Raw genomic sequence first — 21,101 nt, 5'->3', positions numbered from 1 at the left:
CCACCTTAAGGGTGACTCTCGAGAAAATGCCATAATGGGGCCACCACAATCAGTAGGGTTGTGGGAGCAGAAAGCACAGCATATAGCCCGTAGTTTTTTTTTGTGATACCGTGCTTGGTGGTCACAGGACAGGCACTCCCCGCTAAACGGGGAGGGTGTTAAAAATTCAATTACATTCCGGAGGATTAAAATGATATGGCTTACTAAATGACTCAGCAGTGTCTTTTTGTATCCCTTTCAAAGCAGAGACGTGGCCTATGAACTGACTTCACCTACGGCTTCAGTCTGTATAGGTTGCGGACGGTCGACATGAGAGCGGTTGTGTCCAATTCCCCGCGCGCGTCTCAGGAGTGACCTTATCAATTAACCTCCGCGCACTGGCTGACCTTATTAGTGGGGGGCTGGTTGAAACAGAAGGCCGTAGCAGGAAGCATGCAGCCTTGTACCGGGCTCTCTTGACCCATTGATTTGATTGTAATTTGGTTTCCCAAGGCTCTGGGCGTGCGGAGAGCCAGTAAACAGGCAATTCAGTTCGTTCTATGGATCCGATTGCTTGGCCCGCACATGGGGGAGAGAAGCAAGGTGTGGATCTATAAGAGAACCGCGGCGCGGATCTATAATTTATTCTGCAGAGTATTGACAGAAGCGAGAATACTGTGTGCAATCTCGTGTGTTGTAGCATTTTCATGTAAATGACATTATCAGGGGTTTCGAGCCCGAGGGGCTGACTGGAACCATGTTGTTTCGGTGCACGCAAGCAGGCACATGCACACATACTGAAGACATCAAAGGGGGCTTGTGCCCCTGTCCTTTTATCCGTCTGTAAAAAGGGTGCCATGGCATTGGTCCAAAATCTCATTGTTCCTACAGTAGATCCCATTAGTCAGAATCTGGTGATTTTAACCTGGTGAAAAATACTATGCCTAAACCTAAACCTAACCCTAACCCTAACCTCAGTAAACCTGTGCCTAAAACTAACCCTAAAACCTAACCTCAGTAAAACTATGCCTAAACCTAACCCTAAAGCCTAACCCTAACTAAATTCGGACTAATGAGATGTACTGTAGGACTAATGAGATTTAGTCCTACAGTCAAAAGGGCCCTCTCCAGACCATGCATTTTTTACTATGGTGAATGAAATCCAAATGCCTCCACTTTCCATGCCATACCTGAAGGCAGCAATCAAGAGAATTGCCTTGTCCAAACTCTCCTGAACTTGAATGCAGCATCTTATGTTGAAAGAATTGCCCTCTCTGTGTAGAAATCCATGCCGTTACGCCACATCTCCAGTATTGACTTGATTATACTCAGTTCATTGTGGTATCAAGCACCGAAAATAGCTGACCTAGCTTGGAGGTCTGCTGTTTTCCATATTTTCACCAAAGGGCCCTTTTAGACGTGTCAGCCCCTGCCTCTCTAACATTCTCTGCACGTCCCTACTTGCAGGTTTCTCCTTCTGCCGAAGGGTTTAGCAAATTCCTATGAGACGGTAAATGGTTCAGACATGACATTTTCACCAATGATTGGAAGTTTTGTATGCATTACTTTGCACACAAAAAAATAAGACGCCAATTGGCCAGATTGGGCTGGTATAATTAAAGGTCAAAATGTTGAACTTTGAAAAGTGAGTGCGATTTGCATGCAACAACAACCATCTATTTTCCTCACTAACAAATTTGCCTCAAGAACTGCGGTGAGAATCTATGCTCAGTGTGATATAGTAGTATTCATGATTCGTGATGTAAGTGCGGTACAGTACTCAAATGTTTTACTTGAGTAAAAGTATCAATACCACAATGTAGATATGCTTCTGTGAAATACCTGTATCCAAAATGTACTTGAGTAATAGTGCAAAAGTATTGGCATCAATACTTAATTGAACTCGGAGAGTATACACATGGAAACAAATGGTTCCATTGGTTCCATTTGTACACTATCTGAGTTACATAACCATAATGGTCCATTTTGCTCCTAACCATCATTTAGCTGGGGACCCCCTGTCACAGGACTTGTCACAGCATCTTTAAATAGACAGCATACACCCTGCAGTTCCAGACGCACTGAAGACGACTGGAGAGCCGAAACGTCTGATTCTCACCCTAAATATGCAATAAAGCAAAAAGAGAAAAAGCAGTCTCTTGCCACTGTGTGAAATCCATTTTTCTATACCAGGGGTCTTCAACAGGGGGTCCGGGACCCCTAGGGGATCCCAAGAGTTACTACAGGAGGTCCTCTAAATCTTTGTGTGATAAAAAGTTTTTTTCCAGTGTCCATATTCTGACAACTTTAACCAAAAATAGCAGATCTACAAGCTCACAACGCCTCGGCGTTGTGAGCTTGTAGATCTGCTATTTTTGGCAAAGAGGTTTGGTGTAGAGCGGAAAAAGAGCAGACTAAGTACAGCGTGAAAGGTCAAGTTTATTAGGTAATGACTAAATATCTGAAAACACAAATTTACATGAATCCAAAATACACTGATGATCATGCTGTCAAACGATGAAACTATATGGAATCCATGAAAATGTTGTGGGGGGTCCCTCCCTGGTTCATCTCTCTCTCAACTAAGGGGTCCTTGGCCTGAAAACGTTGAAGACCACTGTTCTATACTAAGTTGGTGATCCAAGAGGACCAGTCAAGTCAGAGCGCGGTGGTAACACAAAGAAGTCGACCCCCTGGAACTCCCTCAAAGTCCCCGGACCCCACTTTGAGAACCAATGCTATCTTTGGCCAAATGGTCTGCAAAGGGCCTCAGTGATTGTATTGTGTCTACTGACTGTGATGGATGAGGATCTGGGTTGTACAATGTCCTGACTGTCATCGCTGTCGCTGGAAACCTTGCAGTGGTGGAAAAAAGTACTCGCATTTTGTACTTAAGTAAAAGTATCAATACCACAATGTGAAAATACTCTGTTAGGGTGCCCTCACACCAAAATACCTAGAGTGGAATCCGCCAATGCATTTCAATGAGAATGGAGTGTTTTTTTTTTTTTGCAGAAATCCTCTACTGGCAAAAAAATGCTCCATTCTCATTGAAATGCATTGGCGGATTCCACTCTAGGTATTTTGGTTTGAGGGCACCCTTAGGCTGCACCCACACCAACTTACCTATGAGAGTGGATTCCCCGTTCAGCCAATGAATTTCAATGATAAGGGAGCATTTTTTGCAGAAATCCTCTGCTGGCATGAAACCGCTTCATTCTCATTGGTATTTTGGTGTGTGTGCACCCTTACAAATAAAAGTACAAAAGTATTCGCATAAAAATATACTTAAAGTACCAAAAATGAAAGTACAATGTACAATGCAGAATGTCCCATTTCACAAATGTCCAAATGTATCAAAAATGCTTTGAAAATAGCAGATCTACAAGCTCATTGTGAGCTTGGAGGTCTGCTATTTTCGATATTTTCACCAAAAGGCCCTTTAGAAAATTCAGCCCCTGCCTCTTTAACATTCTCTGCACGTCCCTGTAAAGCAGCGCCAGGTAACTTTCCTCTTCTACCACGGTCTCCTGCGCAAGGGCTGACATTTTTACCATTGAGCTAACAGAGCCTGCCTGTTTGCTCAGGCGATAAATTGAATCTTGACCATCAGGTCAATATTTGTGTCGGATCCTAAACTAAACTTTTTTTCTCCTTTTTTATTTTAACCACCCTATATATATAGCGTCCATATTCTGAGAACTTTAGCCAAAAATTGCAGATCTACAAGCTTGTATAGATCTGCTATTTTCGGCAAAGAGGTTTGGTGTAGAGGGGAAAAAGAGCAGACTAAGTACAGAGTGAAAGGTCAAGTTTATTAAGTATTGGCGGTTCAAGTGGTTCAATATCTGGAAACACAAATTTAGATGAACCCAAAATACACTGATGATTGTGCTGTCAAACGATGAAACTAAACTTTATGGTATCTATGGGTTGTGTGGGGGTCCCTGCTTCATCTCTCTCTCTCTCGACTAAGGTGTCCTTGGCCTGAAAACGTTCAAGACCCCTGTTTTATAATATTAATTTAACTCTATAAAGTAACTAGTAACTAAAGCTGTTGAATAACTGTAGTGGAGTAAAAAGTACTAGATTGCCTCCTGAGATGTAGTGGAGTGGAAGTATCGGGAAAAAAAAAAAAGGTCATGGTCAAGTAAAGTAAAAGTATCTCAAAATTGTAGTTAAACACTTAAACCCTATATGTTTGAGTGGAGACTTTTCTCGTTTCTGTTATTGTGGATATGGCTTTAGTTGAAAACGGCTTTGCGACGTGTTCTGGGCCATTGGGAAAAGGGGGACAACTCCCGAACGGCCGGGTCATTCCCGAACGGTCCAGGCCGGCAATTAGGGAAAAAAGAAAATGTCTGCCGTCGTTCCATTTTGGGGACTGGGCGGCCAACAAAGTAAATCGTCATTGTCGGGCAGAAACTTCGTATCATCATACAAGGCGTTGCACAAAAGTAGTGCAAACAGCAGATCTACAAGCACACAACGCCTTGCGGTGCGAGGCGTTGTGTGCTTGTAGATCGGCTGTTTTCACTAGTTATTTTTTTTTTTAAATGATAAATACAAAACAAACGGTTTTGGACATACAAGGTTTCCACCCGACAACGACGAAATATAACTCATGTACTGTAATTGGCCCACTGGCTGGTCACTTTGTCACAAATCTTTGAGTAGCAGCAGCGCTATAGAGAGAGATCTCTCTCTATAGCGCGCAATGAGGGCCTCTCCAACTTTTTTTCCCGGGCTGAATCAGGTGCTGGGCCCCGTCACTGCGGGCCGCCCATGAATGTTCTTCATAGGGGGAAGGGGTTTAACCCATTTAGACTGGGAACGCATTGTTATGCATTATTTTGTGCTTTAACTATTGAAAAATATCAGACGTACAAGCTCACAGCGAACTTGTAGATCTATTTTTGAGAAATGTTGAAAATTTGTGCAAGTCTTTGACCCGATTTAAGTGTCTTCTAAATCCTTCTAAGGTTTTTTTTTTAAACCCATGTTTCTATGTCAGTGGTGCTCAAACTTTTTCATGTCAAGGACGCCCCAAAATGATATTTGGCCACGGACCCCCATCTCAAAATATTTAGTTCCAGGGACCCCCCAGAAGCAAAATTTTAGTTACAAATGTTCACTAAAAAAACACACATATTTAAAGATTTGCACACATTTTCACAACTTTTCAAAAATAGCTAAAAGATTAAGGCCCCTCCAGCTTGGGCCCTCGTAACTCAGTCCCACTTCTCCCCCCCTTGTGACGCCCCTGATCCACTGACATCCCCGAGAGGGAAACTGCTCACTCACTGTAAGATATGAGGCTAATTAAAGGCTAATAGTGTAGCTCAGTGCGCACAAAGTATCAATTAAACATGTCATGCATGACGCCCACTCTCTGGCACACAACGTACAGTACATGCTTATTCCTGACATAATTATCCTGGGCATTGTTCCAGTCACGTACTGTACATCTTCACTCCATCATTGTAGTCATTAACTCTTGTAGCTGTGCTGTATATGACAGAATATGGATCATGCCAGGCTGAAAGTGGTTAATGAATGTACCGGTATGTTTGCAGACAAGAAAACACGTGTCTATAACACGTGTGTCACATGTTTGATGGACGGGCGTGGATCGATTCAATCGTGACGTTTCCATAAAGCCGTTTTATGCACGTTAATAGCCTGAATTGACATTTTCGTTTCACTCCATTATTCAGTCTGAAACTGCTTTCATCCAAGGCAGTTTATGGGATGGGTGTTGCCAAAGAGGCAGTCTTCTGTGATTGGTTCACTGTCTGACCAACACAACAGTAGCAAAGCAGATGACGTAGTGTTGTTATGTGGCTGGCTACTAGCCTGTTGCTTGCTAGTGCTACTTGCTAACCAAAGAAACAGGCAGAATAGGAGCGCTACAAACTAGTAATCAAACACAGTAAAACATGTTACTGCTACTGATGTTTCATAGCGAGATCGATACGATCGGATATTACCGCGACGGGCAACGCAATGTTTGTTTGGGAATGTGCGGTACGGTCCGTCGGCGGCGCTAGGTTACTTGGAGTCGCACTGAGTTCTTGGAAAACCCCACCCACGCTGATCACAAGCCCCGAGAAGCGACACTGATTCGCCTGATGGATTTCCAAGAGAGCAAAACCAGACCTCTGTATCGCCGAAACACAAATTTAAAGGGGTATGGCTAGTGATACAGGGTCTGTAACCAGGCAAGCATGTTAAGGCTTTTCTGCATAAATCTTTTTATGGAAACACTTCAAATTTCAACAAAATATTAATTTTTCACAAAAACATTTTTGCGCTTGGAGGAGGTGGATTTTGGGGCTTTATCGAAAAAACTAAATGCGCATCAGTGCATTAATGGAAACGGGTCAGCCTACTCTGTTCTAGTTTAGGAGGGTGTCTGAAACATAGAGCAGTGAGCAGTGAGCGATGAGCGCGCGCACACACACACACACCGCAGCCCTCCGCTGTTCTCGGAGAGGCAGGGGAGGTGTGCTCAGCGCTGGAGTAGAGAGAGAGGAAGACCAGTCTCACTCAAAGTAATGTTGAAAATAAGCATCGGACACAGTAGGCTACAGGTCTAAAAAAGTCCCAGCCAGATTGGGTCTATTTTATGATCAGATCCTATATAATTCGGCTCCGTTTCGGCAGTGGTGCTTTGGGATTTCTTCTCAGGGTGGACGGTCATTTATTGACATTACGTGCACGCACACGCCTCTAGAGGCTATTTAGAAAGAACGGATGTCAGCAGATCTAATCGTACTGGGAAAACAAAAACGATGTTTTCTAGTCTTAATTACATTTGCATTGTCACTTGAGATTGTATTTTCTAGTTCAAATACAATTAGAAAATACAGCGCTGCAGTAGAGAAACGAAGTTTGCTTTGAACGAATCTCAAACAGTAGCCTAAATACCACAGTAATGGAGCCATGTATGAGGACGCACACACAGGCACATGCAGTCACCGCTGGAAACCTAGGTGTTAAACTATCCATATGAATAGGGTACTTGGGCTTGTGAATCTAGGTGGTATATGCGCTGCACACCACTCGCTGGTAAACCTGGTAAACTTGTTATGCAAATAACCATTTGATTAGGCGCGTCATCACTCGAATCTATGGGGATGCATTCCAACATGCACACGCGCAAGCACTGTTCCGTGCCGTTCCTGCTCGTGCATGTGGGGAAATTATTGGCCGGACGACGTGGTGGTACGTCCAGCCTCCAAAGCACTACAGAAACAGAAGATAGACTACATAAAGCCTTATGGGCCACATGGCCGTTGGTTCCCAAGGCTATACTTAGAGTATTTACTACACATTAGCTATGAGTCTTGCAGTGACTGCTTTTCTCTTTTCCAAAGGGGTTTCATAAGTACATACGGCAGGGGTCTTCAACGTTTTCAGGCCAAGGACACCTTAGCTGAGTGGGAGATACAGCCCCACTACATATTGTATAACATTGTGTTGCAGATTTTCATCCATTTCATAGATGGATTCATAGACTTGTTTGACAGCACTGTCATCAGTCCATGTTGGATTTGTGTTAATATGACATTTAACTACTTAAATTGTTGATACTAAGTAAACTTGACCTTTCACTCTGTACTTGGTCTGCTCTTTTTTACCTCTACACCAAACCCATTTGCCAAAAATAGCAGATCTATAAGCTCTCAACGCCTCGCAGCGCGAGGCGTTGAGAGCTTGTAGATCTGCTATTTTTGGCTAAAGTTCTCCTCAGAATAGGGATGTGAGGGTTGAAGTTGTTCATTTAAAATAATTATCCTATCACACAAAGATTTGGTGGCCCCCCTGTTGTAACTCTGAGGACCCCCTAGGGGTCCCGGACCCCCTGTTGAAGACCCATGACCTACGGTATTACGGCATATGAGGAACAATGTGCAAATTAGTGACATACTGTACTGTAAGCCCCTGAACTTTGTTGGCCAGGGGGTCCTCTGTGGATCTGTACTTGGTCTCAGGAGCGTCATTTGGGGTCCCTGGGGATGAAAATTGCCACCCCCTAGCGTTTACTTTTCACCTCAATCAGATTTTAGATTGGCGCTGAGTTGATCCACGCCCATTCATCAACATGTGACGCACGTGTTACATACGTGGGTGGGTGACGTGACGTAGCGTTTTCGCTGTCCTCGGTGTCAAACATGTATAAATAAAAAATATATTTGTCAAAAACCTTCTGAATATTGTGCAGGACATTAAGCTTTATGTTAACTTACTCAAGATTAAAACATTTCATTCCTCATTTCTTCAGAATTCTCAACCAAACATGGCAAAACTCATATGGTGTGACTGTCCCGACCTTGTTTCTCAAAGTGGGAACTTGAATAAAACTAAGAAAAAGAATTGCTAAAATTCATTTAAAAATGAATTTAGGCTCACAAAAATGTCTATTTGTGAGCCTATATCTTTTCAAAGTCAAAGCATAATGTTTTCAGTCATTTCTGATCAAAAAGATTTTGTCCCCCAAACCAAAATCATTTGGTGTGACACTAGTTTGGAAAAATTAAACAGGCAATTATTTGGACACCTATTGGCTAGAGAGGTCCTTCTTCTGTAAGGCTATTCAGCACTCCCAGCACAACTGCAAGACAGGTGTCTGAGGTGAGTTATGATTTTAACATTTTCATGAAATGCCATCTTGTTGAAACTTTGACAAGTGTGGCACTTCTGGATGTCTGTTGGTGTGACACCTTTTCATTAAAAAAAGCTTAAGTTATTTGAAGTTTTGGTCATAATTCCATGTAGATCTAGGTTGCTCTGTTATAGCTAGCATGTTGTTAGCATGCTAATGTGTACATAGTAGCCTCAAGGTAAACCTAAATGGAGAAAACGTAATATGGTGTGACACGTCATCATAATGGTGTGACATGTCTGCTTGTCACGCCATATGACTTGATTGTCACACCATATGATATATACTGTATTTTCCTACAGATATAACAATAAATAACAAAGTCCCATGTTTCTTTTGTCCATTTAAACATTTGTTTTAAACATTTTTACATAAAATTTTATTTAGATTCATTCAGTGATACTTCAAATTCATCAGACAGAGCAGAAACCCCTTCACAGAAACCTTAACATATTGTTTCAATCTAAACAATATTTTCTCTTCGTCTTAAACTATACATTCCATTGTCATCGATTCATTCCTTTTCTTCCTTAACTAAGTGGTGGCCCATCTGCGGAACTGCCCCCTTCCCAGCTCAGCTGCAGGCCCAAAACAGCTTCCGGTGCTCAGTGAGTATATGCTTGGCAAACTTGAGCACCTGCTAGTAATTACATTTTACTACTAAGAAGACCAATCTACCTGACAAATAAATGACATTTAAATGTCTCCTCCTGAAGGTCTTCTACTCAGGTGCTGGACACAAGTGCATCTATTGGAGAGGCCCAAGCTGAGGATTCAGACACCTCTTCAGATGAATACACACAAGGACAGTTGGTCATAATCAAATATGAGGGAAAGCCATGTGTGGGGCAGATTGTTACCATTAATAAGGAGGGGCTAGAGATAAACTGCATGAATCAAATTGGAAAAATTAAAAATGGTTTTGTCTGACCAAAGGGGCGAGACTGCATTTTCTACGAAGAGCAGGAAGTTGTCTGTGGCATAGCAGAACCGCAACAAGGCAGCCGGTTTGCTACCCTCACCAAATATGACTGGCTGATGTACAATACAGTCTACTCTAAATGTCTTGTCTTGTCTTGTCTTGTCTTGTCTTGTCTAATCTAATCTAATGCTTTTGTACTTTCACTCACTGGACTGGACAGTGTTAAGGTAGGACCCGAGACAAAAATAGCGAAAATAGCTGATCTACAAGCTCTCAACGTGTCGTGCTGCGAGAGCTTGTAGATCAGCTATTTTCGGAGTTGCGCAACCCAGCACTCTTTAGCTAGTGGAGATGTGGTGTAATGTCATGATTCCTAAATACATTTTTTCAATACAAAATGCTGTGTTCAAGTTCAGGAGACTTTGGAAAAAAACAATTAACCTGAATGCTGAGTTCTGTTTCCACTAATTGGTGTTAATAAAATGTTGCCTTGGCTCCCAGTGTGGCTATGCACCTTATTGTCTCTTTAAGATCCTTCTGCCGTGGGCCGGCAGAAGACTTAGGTGTGCCTAGCATTCCTGTGCACATCCTCATCATCCCTCTACTACAATTCTTTGTTATCCCATGTTAAAGCCCTACAATAATATCCCGTTCCGAAATATTAAGGCCATGTTATTTAATGTTAAAGCAATTTTACTGTTGCTGTTTTTCCTGGGTAATTGTTTAATCAATCAGTAAAGTTCAGTACTCACTAATAGGTAGGTTAAAACACAATTTGCTTTGACAAATGAAGATATAATCATACGGTGTGACACTAAATCATTTGGTGTGACATTCCAAATAGTGAAAAATCATACCTTTATTAATGATGAAACCAAAAAAGATTTTATGGATTACATAGAAAATAGTATCAGGAAGAGTCACAAATATTTGTGTAATTTTAGAGAAAGTTTTGTCAGAATAAATTTAAAATATGTTGAAAGATCGACAACATGGGCCTCACACAGAGTGTTGATTATGAAAAAGAAATACAGATTTAATTAATTTTCACAAAACTATAGTGGATCACAGGTTAGTTGTGATAAAGGACTTTGATAAAGTGAGTAACTTAAGAAAGGTGTACTCCATTTTCATTTTATGAACAATTATTGTCATGTCACACCATATGACGATTTTAGGCACAAGTACAACAAACTGCTGAATAAAGTCTGATTCCAATAAAATATCTAAAAACAAAATGTGTTTCCATAAAGTTGAGAGTGAGTAGAACAAAAGTAAATCATTTTTATGCCTGCTATTTAAAGTTTTTTTAAAAACACATTTTTGGGGGCGTCACGTCACTGACCCACATACATTCATTAACCTGGTATCCCTATTCTGGGCATGTCAATGTAGGCGGAAATAAAAATATATTATACAGTATATTCCTTTTTAACTTTCGAGGACACTAAAAATAGCAGATCTAGAAGCTCACAGCGTGTCACGAAGCGACAAGCGACACATAGTGAGCTTGTAGATGCAGATTGCCTATTTTAGCATAAAATAAAAAATCTCACCAGTGCAAAGTGAGCGGTGCTCACTTTGCATGGTATCAAACAAGACACATGTGCATATCTCCTTGTATGGGCCGTTCTGTCCGTGATGTGAGCAATCTCCAATTCTCCATACACGGAGTTCCATGCTCATTCCATGCTCCTACACACAAAGCGGAGGCGCAACGTTGGTGTAGTGGTTAGTACTTATGCCATTCATGTGCAAGGTTAAGTGATTCAAACCCTGCCTAGGCTAACGTCAGCAAGGCGGAGAAGACGACAGCCGCCTCATGGCCTCCCCACAAGTAATCGTGTGAAATAAAATGTCGTCAACCAATCATCAAGGACGATGATACACAAAAGAAGAACACACAAAGTCAAACGTACCGGTAGGAGCGCCGTTCAAAGCAGAAATACAGGCAGGGCTTTGGTGGTCACTTTTTTGCCATTTTATATCGTCGTTGTCGGGTGGAAACCTTGCATGTCCAAGACCGTTCGTTTTGTATTTATAATTTTAAAAATGAACTAAACTAGTGAAAATAGCCGATCTACAAGCACACAACGCCTCGCGGTGCGAGGCGTTGTGTGCTTGTAGACCGGCTGTTTTCACTACATTTGTGCAACAGCCTTGTATGATGAAGCAGGGCTTTGCTTGGTGAAAAAATCAAACCTCGGTTCGAAGTGGAGTGGTGAATCTGAGCAGCGTGCGTGCGTACGTGCGTGCGTGCGTGCGTGCGTGTGTGTTGAGTGTGCCTGGCCTGCACAAAACAGCGCCCCTCCTTTAACTAGTGTGTTGTGTGTGGCCACTCAAGGTATTGCCAGGCTACGGACACGGCCAGCCAGCCACCCAGCCACCCAGCCACCCACCCACCCACGGACATACCCACGGACATACCTGTCTATTGGGAGTGCTTTCACCACTCCAAAAACGTACACATTTGAAACTTGGAGATACGAGGTTTCTGCACGACAGTGACGATATATATATATATATATATTTAAATCTACAAGCTCACAAAGCATAGCAATAGATCTGCTACTGTAAGTGTTTGCGTATGCTGTATTATGACCAGAATAGAGAGAATAGCTAGGGTTCATGAGGTTTGTGCATTGTGTCACATGAGCAAACATGCCTCAATGTGTAAACGAATGGATGCAATCATCACCTCAACGCCCTAAGGACCAACGGTCCGTTGGGGCCTATCGGGGCCAAGGCGGGCGTCTGGACACGTAATGGGAAGAAGAGCACGTTTGCATTGTAATCTAAATGACTGCATTTTCATTTACATATATGTGGCTGGGGGTGGTATTTGCTCATAAATAAAACATGAATGGCACATACACAATGTCGAGAAGAGAAATGTTATGGCAACGGAATTCGTTACACTTAACCCAGAAAGGCCTAGGATTATTGAATGCTTTAACTATTGAAAAATAGCAGATATACAAGCTCACAGCGCGGCACCGAGTGCCGCGCTGTGAGCTTGTAGATCTGCTATTTTTGAAAAGTCGTGAAAATGTGTCTAAATCTTTGAATATATGTATTTTTTAAGCGAACATTTGTAACTCAAATGTTGCTTCTGGGTGGTCCCTGGAACTAAATATTTTGAGATGCGGGTCCGTGGCCAAATAAATATAATTTTGGGGGTCCTTCACGTGAAAAGGTTTGAGAACCACTGACATAGTAGTCTCTTTAGAACAGACTAACTGAGCTCCAGTTAAGTGAAAAGGACCTTTTCTTTGACAATGGCTAGCCAGATTGCTGACATAGAAACATAGGTTTTTAAAAAAATCTTAGAAGGATTCAAAAGACACTTATGGAATCGGGTCAAAATTCTAATTTTCAAGATTTTTCAAAAATAGCAGATCTACAAGCTCGCAGCGCGGCACTCTGTGCCGCGCTGTGAGCTTGTGTATCTGCTATTTTTCAATAGCTAAATCATAAAATAATGATACACAATAATGTGTACCCGTTCTAAATTGGTTAACCCAGAAAGCTATAAATGGGTGACATGACGCACATGACCGACTACAGGCATGCACCAGCAGGGGTGTCGCACCAAATCCTGGGCCCTGGGTACAAGGATTCACTGCGGGGCCCACCCATGAATGTTCTTCCTAGGGGGAGGACGGGGTTTAACCCATTTAGATCTGGGAACACATCATTACACATTGTTTTGTGCTTTAACTATTTGAAAATAGCAGATATACAATATACCATGTATTTGGCCACGGACCCCCATCTCAAAATAATTTAGTTCCAGGGACCCCTGGAGTTACAAATTTGAGTTACAAATGTACGCTTAAAAAAAAAATACATAATTATATTCAAAGATTTGCACAGATTTTCACGACTTTTCAAAAATAGCAGATCTGCTCGCAGCGCGGCACTCGGTGCCGCGCTGTGAGCTTGTATATCTGCTATTTTTCAATATCTAAAGTGTAAAATAATTAAGGGCCCTCCACCTTGGGCCCTAGTAACTCAGTCCCACTCCCCCCCCCCCCCCCCCCCCCTTGTGACACCCCTGATGCACCGTATAGACCCAGTTTCTCTACATTAACCACTATATAGGCTACTTTGTTCGGCGGAGCTCCCCCAGGGGTCTGGACTTGGCCGCCTCCTTTTCCCCACCTCTACAGTACATCACATTTCTTCCTGGAAAATGTGCCCCATCTACGGTTGTGATTGATCTGCTATTTTCACCAAATGTTTGCCTACCATGACATCATGACATCAGAATAGGGACACTTAGCTTTCTTGTTGCATTTGTAGTCCTACACCAGCCATTTTGAGGACCAACACAGGTGTTTTGATTAACGTAGAACATTGGTTCTATGCCAATCAGACAAATTGAACACCTGTGTTGGTCCTCAATATGGCCGGTTTAGGACTACAAATGCAATCCATGAATATCCCTTTGAAACTTTGTTTGTACATTGCTTTGATCTGTGCATATTGTCAATCAATCAATCAATCAATCAATCAATCAATCAATCAATCAATCAATCAATCTGTGGAACAAATTACCTGAAAATATCTGCAAGCACAGTAAACTGAAACCCCACCCTTTTAACTTACGGTTGTGCTCAAAATCATCCAACCCCCCCACTGCAAATCTGGTTTATTGGCTAAATTCACAAACTGACAAATGAAATAAATAAATCATACAAGAACAATGTAAATAGTTTTTTTTTTTTTTTTTTTTTTTTTCAATGCTAAATGCCACTTTCAACGCTACATTCACTATCAATTATTCAACTCTTAATTACACCGGAAAACATCTGTAATCAACTGCAATCGACTAATCAAGGGCTTAAATAGTTGCATCAGATGTGCAACCTGGCCCGACTAGAAGTTTGTTGACTTGTTGACCGTGATTAGAGCAGTTAGAAATATGGCTAAGGAATGGTCAGACAAGTTCAGAGAAAAGATTATTGCTTTGTACAAAAAAGGAAAAGATAACAATTGCAAAGACACGAATGTTCCAAAACAGTTCTAAGTCAAAGGAACAGTGGCTACACTAATGAACACACTTTTAGAGGGGGTTGAATAATTTCTACTTTCGAGCACAACTGTAGCTTTTAACTAGAATCTTATCGAATGCATAAAGCAGAACGTTGACGTTATTCTCCATAGATTGTCTCAACTGTACAGAGCATGTTTCAACTGAAGCTCTCTTATGATCATGAACAGTTGATATATTAATAACCTGCATTTCAGTAATGATATAAGGAGCTTTATTTATATAGTACTTTTCAAATATCGAAATGCAGCTCAAAGTGCTTCTCGTATTGCCCCCCAGCACTTAAAAGATACTGCTGTTTTGTTGTTGTTTTTCATCTGTTTTGTACAGCACTTTGAGCTGCATTTCGATGTTTGAAAAGTACTATAAAGCTCCTTATATCATTACTGAAATGCGCGTTATTAATATAATATATTATTTATGATCATGAACAGTTGATATATTATATCAACTGTTCATGATCATAAGAGAGCTTCAGTTGAAACATGCTCTGTACAGTTGAGACAATCTATGGAGAATAACGTCAACGTTCTGCTTTATGCAGTCCATTTGTGTGAACTACAGCACTTTAATTAACCTACGAGTCATAAGTTATGACACTTATGTATTATGTAGTGTCAGCTATGAAGTATTAATAGTGCTCATATCACCAGGCCCAGTCTTTTTTATTTGACCCACAGGCGTGTGTGTGTGTGTGTGTGTGTGTGTGTGTGTGTGTGTGTGTGTGTGTGTGTGTGTGTGTGTGTGTGTGTGTGTGTGTGTGTGCGTGCGTGTGCGTGTGCGTGTGTGTGTGACGTGCAACGTGATCAATCTTCCGCAGTTATTAACCACAGACAATCTCCATCCCTGTGGCCCAGGCTTCGCAAATTAGCTGATATTATCTTTCGTCAAAAAAATCCAATCAAACAAAATTTCACTGCCATCTAAATTGTTGTCGTTCGAAGGTGTAATTGCCCAAAAAATGTAAACCTAAATCTATTCAAGTGTGTCATGATTTTCATGTTTTCTGCTCAATGCGGGATATGAAACCTGAGAGTTAATGGCCCCAGGGAGCACGGCAGACAAGGTATGCATAATCAGCATTTAGTCACACAACAAACACGTTTTCATCCACAACCGTGTCTGTGTTTGTTCTGGAAATAAGAAACATTAATGGAATTGTGAATGATTGTAAAACAGCTCTGAGAGTAGCGGGTGGGTTTGAATTAATCCATTTAGAACGAGTACACATATTGTGTATCATTATTTTATGCTTTAATTATTGAAAAATACCAGATATACAAGCTCACAACGCGGCACCGAGTGCCGCGCTGCGAGCTTGAAGATCTGCTATTTTTGAAAAATAGCAGATTCTATTAACCTGACTTTCGCCAGATGGTGGCAGCATTGCGTATATAACGCTCTGCTTTACCATCTGGGCTTGCTCGGCCAGAGTTGATAACACACGTAAAGTCCCGGGCCGGACCAATCAGCGGCAGCTATGGGCGGGCTCTGAGCGGCTCTGAGCCAATAGAGTCTGATTGCAGACCACGTGGAAACCCAGGAGGCGGATTCTGGGTGCAACGTCATGCAGACAGGCCAATATGAGTGGTTGGAGTTGGCACTCCCAGACTGTGATAGAAACGGCCACATCCAATCACCTGCTACAGAAATTCAAAAAATGGCCCGCCCCTTACATCGAGTCTGTCCGAGAGAGCCCAGATGTAAGGCAGAGCGTTACGCACTGCTGCAACTATCTGGCGAAAGTCAGGTTAAGATTCTATAAGTGTCTTTTGAATCCTTAGATGTTTTGAAAGACCTATGTTTCTATGTCAGCAATCTGGCCAGCCATCGTCAAAGAAAAGGTCCTTTTCACTTCACTGGAGCTCAGTTAGTCTGTTCTTGAGAGACTACTATGTCAGTGGTTCTCAAACCTTTTCATGTGAAGGACCCCCAAAATGATATGTATTTGTCCACGGACCCCCATCTCAAAATATCTAGTTCCAGGGACCACCCAGAAGCAAAATTTGAGTTACAAACGTTCGCTTTGAAAAATGCATATATTCAAAGATTTGCACACATTTTCACGACTTTTTCAAAAATAGCAGATCTACAAGCTCGCAGCGCGGCACTCGGTGCCGCGCTGTGAGCTTGTATATCTGCTATTTTTCACTGGTTAAAGCATTCAATAATTCTAGGCCTAAATGGGTTAAAGAGCCAGGGCTTTGGAAATACAGAGTAGACCAGAGTGAGCAGAGTGAGCGGAACTGGGATAGAAGGAGAGAGGAGTGCTAAGGCGAGGTGGAGGGTTACCTCGACCCTCCACCATCCACCTCTGGTTGGTAATGGGCACTGCAGAAAGGATTTGGTAACACCTCAAATAGTCAAAGAAGTCCTAAAAGCACACCTTCTTCATAGGACATGTGCGTAGGAGTACTCAGCCAACGCACAACAAGACAAAAAAGAATGGCGCACACTGTCTTCTCTTACAGCAACTAATGGATGCAGAAAACATGTTTTGGTCGCACTGACCTTCGTCAGGTCTCAGTGAGAGCTAAACTTATTTTCTGGTTTCTTAACTCATTCGCTGCATTTTAAAAATATTTTTGAATTGCCAGGATGACCCCAGTCTCCATAGACTTCCATGTAATTCATAGTGCATGGATCATGCACGCCCATGCATAGATCATGCACCATGTGTGTGCACAGACTGCACACCAATCATAGCTTAAAAAAAAAAAAAATCTGCTTGGAAATCTGTTCAGGCATTCATGAGATAGCAGCCATTATGTTTTCTTCAAATGTAAACAAACATGGCTGCCACGTTTGAAAGATGGGGTTGTTCATGAGATAGCAGCCATTATGTTTTCTTCAAATGTAAACAAACATGGCTGCCACGTTTGAAAGATGGGGTTGGTAAGGGGGTCAAAATATTTTTTCTAAAAAGATTTTTTCTAAAAACGGCCCAAAACTCGGGAAACTCGGGCGTGGCAGCGGTGGGGTAACTTGGGAAACTCGGGAGGGGGCAGCAAATGAGTTCATACAGAAACTGTCAAACACGGTGTACAACAGTAGCCCAACAACCGGAAGACAGTGGTCAATAATGAGGCCCGTAATCCGTATACAGTAATTACAATAGTTTCCAAATAGCTTTCAATCAGTGCTGCCTGCAAGAAGTGTTCAATCCAAACACTCTCACTCACAGCAAACAAAAAAAACAGCCATGTGTGGTGAGAAGAGCCACCAATCTACCAGGGACCACTCCCTTTGTTCCTTAACAACAGAGATGTCCACTGCAGATCCACAAAGGTGTGTGTCTGAGTGTGTGTGGGCGGGCGTGTGTGTGTGTGTGTGTTTTCCCGGGTGTGACGGACTCACCGATCGATGCTGATGGCACAGAGATTAAAGATGCTGGCAGTGCACATCATCACATCCAGCGTGACGAAGATGTCACAGTGGATCTTACTGAAGCGCCATTCCCCCACCACCTGGAAGAGGAAGAGCAACAACCATCATCATCATCATCATCATCATCAGGGGTCACCAATGTCCGTATATTCTACAGTTTTTAGACACCATTATTTACTGTATATCACCAGTAAGACTCCCTAATCGGGAGATAAGCGACCGTCAGGTCGCAGCGTGATTTTAGACCAAAATGTGTAGGAGCAGTGTCCAAAAATGTGTTTGAAAAAAATCGGCCTGATGGTGGCGCTATATAGATCCATGTTGATGACATGAGTGTAGACATACTGTGTAGTGATTTGCGTGATTTTAGGGCAAAATCTGTAGGAGTAGTGTCCAAAAATGAGTTTTAAAAAATCGGCCTGAAGGTGGCACTAAATGGAACAGATCCAGGTTGATGAGATGAGTGTAGACATACCGTGTACCAATTTGCATGATTTTAGGGCAAACATTTTAGGAGCAGTGTCCAAAAATGTGTTTTGCTAGAATCGGCCTCATGGTGGCGCTAGAAGAGGGCCATGTGAGAATTGATGGGTGGAGGTTGTGGTTTGGAAGGCAAGGAGTGTGTGTGCAAAATTTGGCATGGATCGGGGCAATGGTTGCGGAGATATGAGCAGGGTAAAAGTGTGACGTGTGACGTGTGACAGACTGACTGACTGACAGACTGACTGACTAGTAACGGACAGCTGGTCGAGGTTTTGACAGTAACTGCGACCTGACGGTCGCAATAAGACGCAATTACTGAATGTCAGTATCCAGGTTTGTGTGTCCCAACTGTCTTCACCAAAAATACCAAGTCTAAAAGCTCACAACACGTCACAACGTAGATCTGCAAATTTTCGTGAACCTTCCCCCCAGAATAGGGATGCTGGAGTTCAAGTGATTAAACGTCAAGTATAAAGTTATGTTCAGTCAGTTCTCAATCAGTTCCCTTACATCATGTCTCCAATATGATGTAAGATTCAATAACAGTGTAATTCAGGGGTGCCGTGGACGAAAAAGTGATTTACAGGGGTGACCTGAGTTAAAAAGTTGTAAACCCCTGACCCACACAAGTTCACAATGTCTCGTCCAGAAAAGTTCGGAAAGCCCTGCAAGTACAGAGCGTGTATTCTCCTCACAACACTGTCTGTCTCCCAGTCACGCTTCTGTGTTTCAACACAGAGGCCAACACAAAGCCCATGCTCCAGTACATCCACCGTATCAAAAGAAAACTCCACCTGACAAGACGGTGATGTGTGCAAGGCAAACAATAGATGTCTGATCCTCCACGCATCAATAAGAAATCAAGAGGAATTATGAGCACCCTTGTCGTGTTATACAACCGAACAGCACCACCCCTCCTCCTACTCCTACCTAGCGCGTCCCTCAGGAGGAGCCGACGTGGCCCGTCTCTGAAGCGCTCTAAGTATCAGTGGTAGTGACAGGTGTGAGGGGTCCTCCTGTACCAGCCACACTACCGCCCACCTGTCACCACTGCAGAGGCAGGGTGTTGTGTAACGACTACTTTATACTTTTGGTGCTGTACATTAAAGGGGAAGACCACACATTTTCAATACTGAACTATGTCATTAATGTACCTTAGAGGAGTTGTGTGGAAATAGAAAAAAAAGTTACCCCTCTTCTGTGTTGCCTAGAACTGGAGGATTGATTTTGGGGCACAAGTACAACGGTGTGATGTCATCAAGTTGTACTTTACAATACAAACCCCAAAATCAATCCTCCAGTTCTAGGCAACACAGAAGAGGGGGAACTTTTTTTTTATTTCTACACAACTCCTCTAAGGTATATTAATGACATAGTTCAATATCGAAAATGGGTGGTCTTCCCCTTTAAGTACATTTTGATACCAACACTTTTGTACTTTTACTAAAGCAGGGGTCTTCAACGTTTTCAGGCCAAGGACCCCTTAGTTGAGAAATAGATGAAGCAGGGACCCCCGCAACCTGTTCATAGATTCCATATAGTTTCGTTGTTTGACAGCACAATTAGCAGTATACAGTATGTTGGATTCGTGTCAATTTGTGTTTTCAGATATTTAACAACTCAAACCGTCAATACTTAATAAACTTGACCTTTCACACTGTACTTAGTCTGCTCTTTTTCCCCAATACACCAAAGCTCTTTGCCAAAAATAGAAGATCTACAAGCTCACAACGCCTCGCAGTTGGCAACATTTCTACGAATATGGACACTAGGGTTCAAGTGGTTAATATAGAAAACATATATATATATCACTCAAAGATTTGGAGGACCCCCTGTAGTAACTCTGAGGAACCCCTAGGGGTCCCGGACCCCCTGTTGAATACCCTTGTACTAAAGTACATTTTGAATTCCACTTCTACATGGCAGTATTGATACTTTTACCTAAGTAAAAAGTGTCATTACTTTTTCCACCACTGCTTAGGGGGTCCTCAGAGTTACTACAGGTAGGGGGTGCGCCAAATCTTTGTGTGGAGGGGAACATTAGCCATGAAACACAAAAATAAAATAAAGCAGATCTAAAAGCCGCTATTTTCTGAGAGTTGGTGTAGAGAGAAAAAGAGCGGACCAAGTACAGAGCCAACGGTCAGTTGACAAAATATTGTGGGTTCAAAAGGTTAACTGTCTGAAAAAACAAATTAACGTGAATCCAACATTTTTTAATAGAAACGATAATGTATGTCAAACAAGTCTTTGCAGGTATCAAGGCAATCTATGAAAACGTTTAATCTTCAACACTTATTTTATACAATATGTAGTTGGGGTCCCTGCTTCATCTCTGTCTCAGTCCTTGGCCTGAAAAATGTGGAAGGCCACTGGCCTACAGCGATCCAGAGGTGGAAGAAAGTACACAGATGATTTAATTTAAATTTTACAGATTTAAAAAAAAAAGTAGCAATAACACAGTATAGAAATACTATGTTACAGGCGTGCATTCAAGTCCAAGACAAGACAGCAGTCACAGAAGCTCCAGTATTTTCTTTCACCAAGCAACAACCTTTTCTAACCTTTTCTAAATGGGGACTGAGCAGACCTTCTAAATTTCAAGG

The 21,101-nt window shown here is 42.1% G+C and overlaps 1 protein-coding gene across 2 annotated transcripts in view; it reads right to left on the bottom strand.

Moving 5' to 3' along the window:
- drd2a (dopamine receptor D2a) overlaps positions 1-21,101 on the bottom strand; it is a gene marked incomplete at both ends in the record, with an annotated part of 89,503 nt that overhangs the window by 29,040 nt on the left and 39,362 nt on the right. For both annotated transcript variants that reach the window (XM_080732309.1, XM_080732308.1), the window contains one exon: positions 17,983-18,092. In XM_080732309.1, coding sequence (XP_080588435.1) covers positions 17,983-18,092 — 110 coding nt within the window. The remainder of the gene's footprint in view (positions 1-17,982; positions 18,093-21,101) is intronic.

Source organism: Nannobrachium achirus, assembly GCF_963921795.1.
Source record: "Nannobrachium achirus genome assembly, chromosome: 8".
Classification (NCBI taxonomy): domain Eukaryota; kingdom Metazoa; phylum Chordata; class Actinopteri; order Myctophiformes; family Myctophidae; genus Nannobrachium; species Nannobrachium achirus.
The sequence above is the reverse complement of the archived record's forward strand: the minus strand, read 5'-3'. Positions and strand labels throughout refer to the sequence as shown.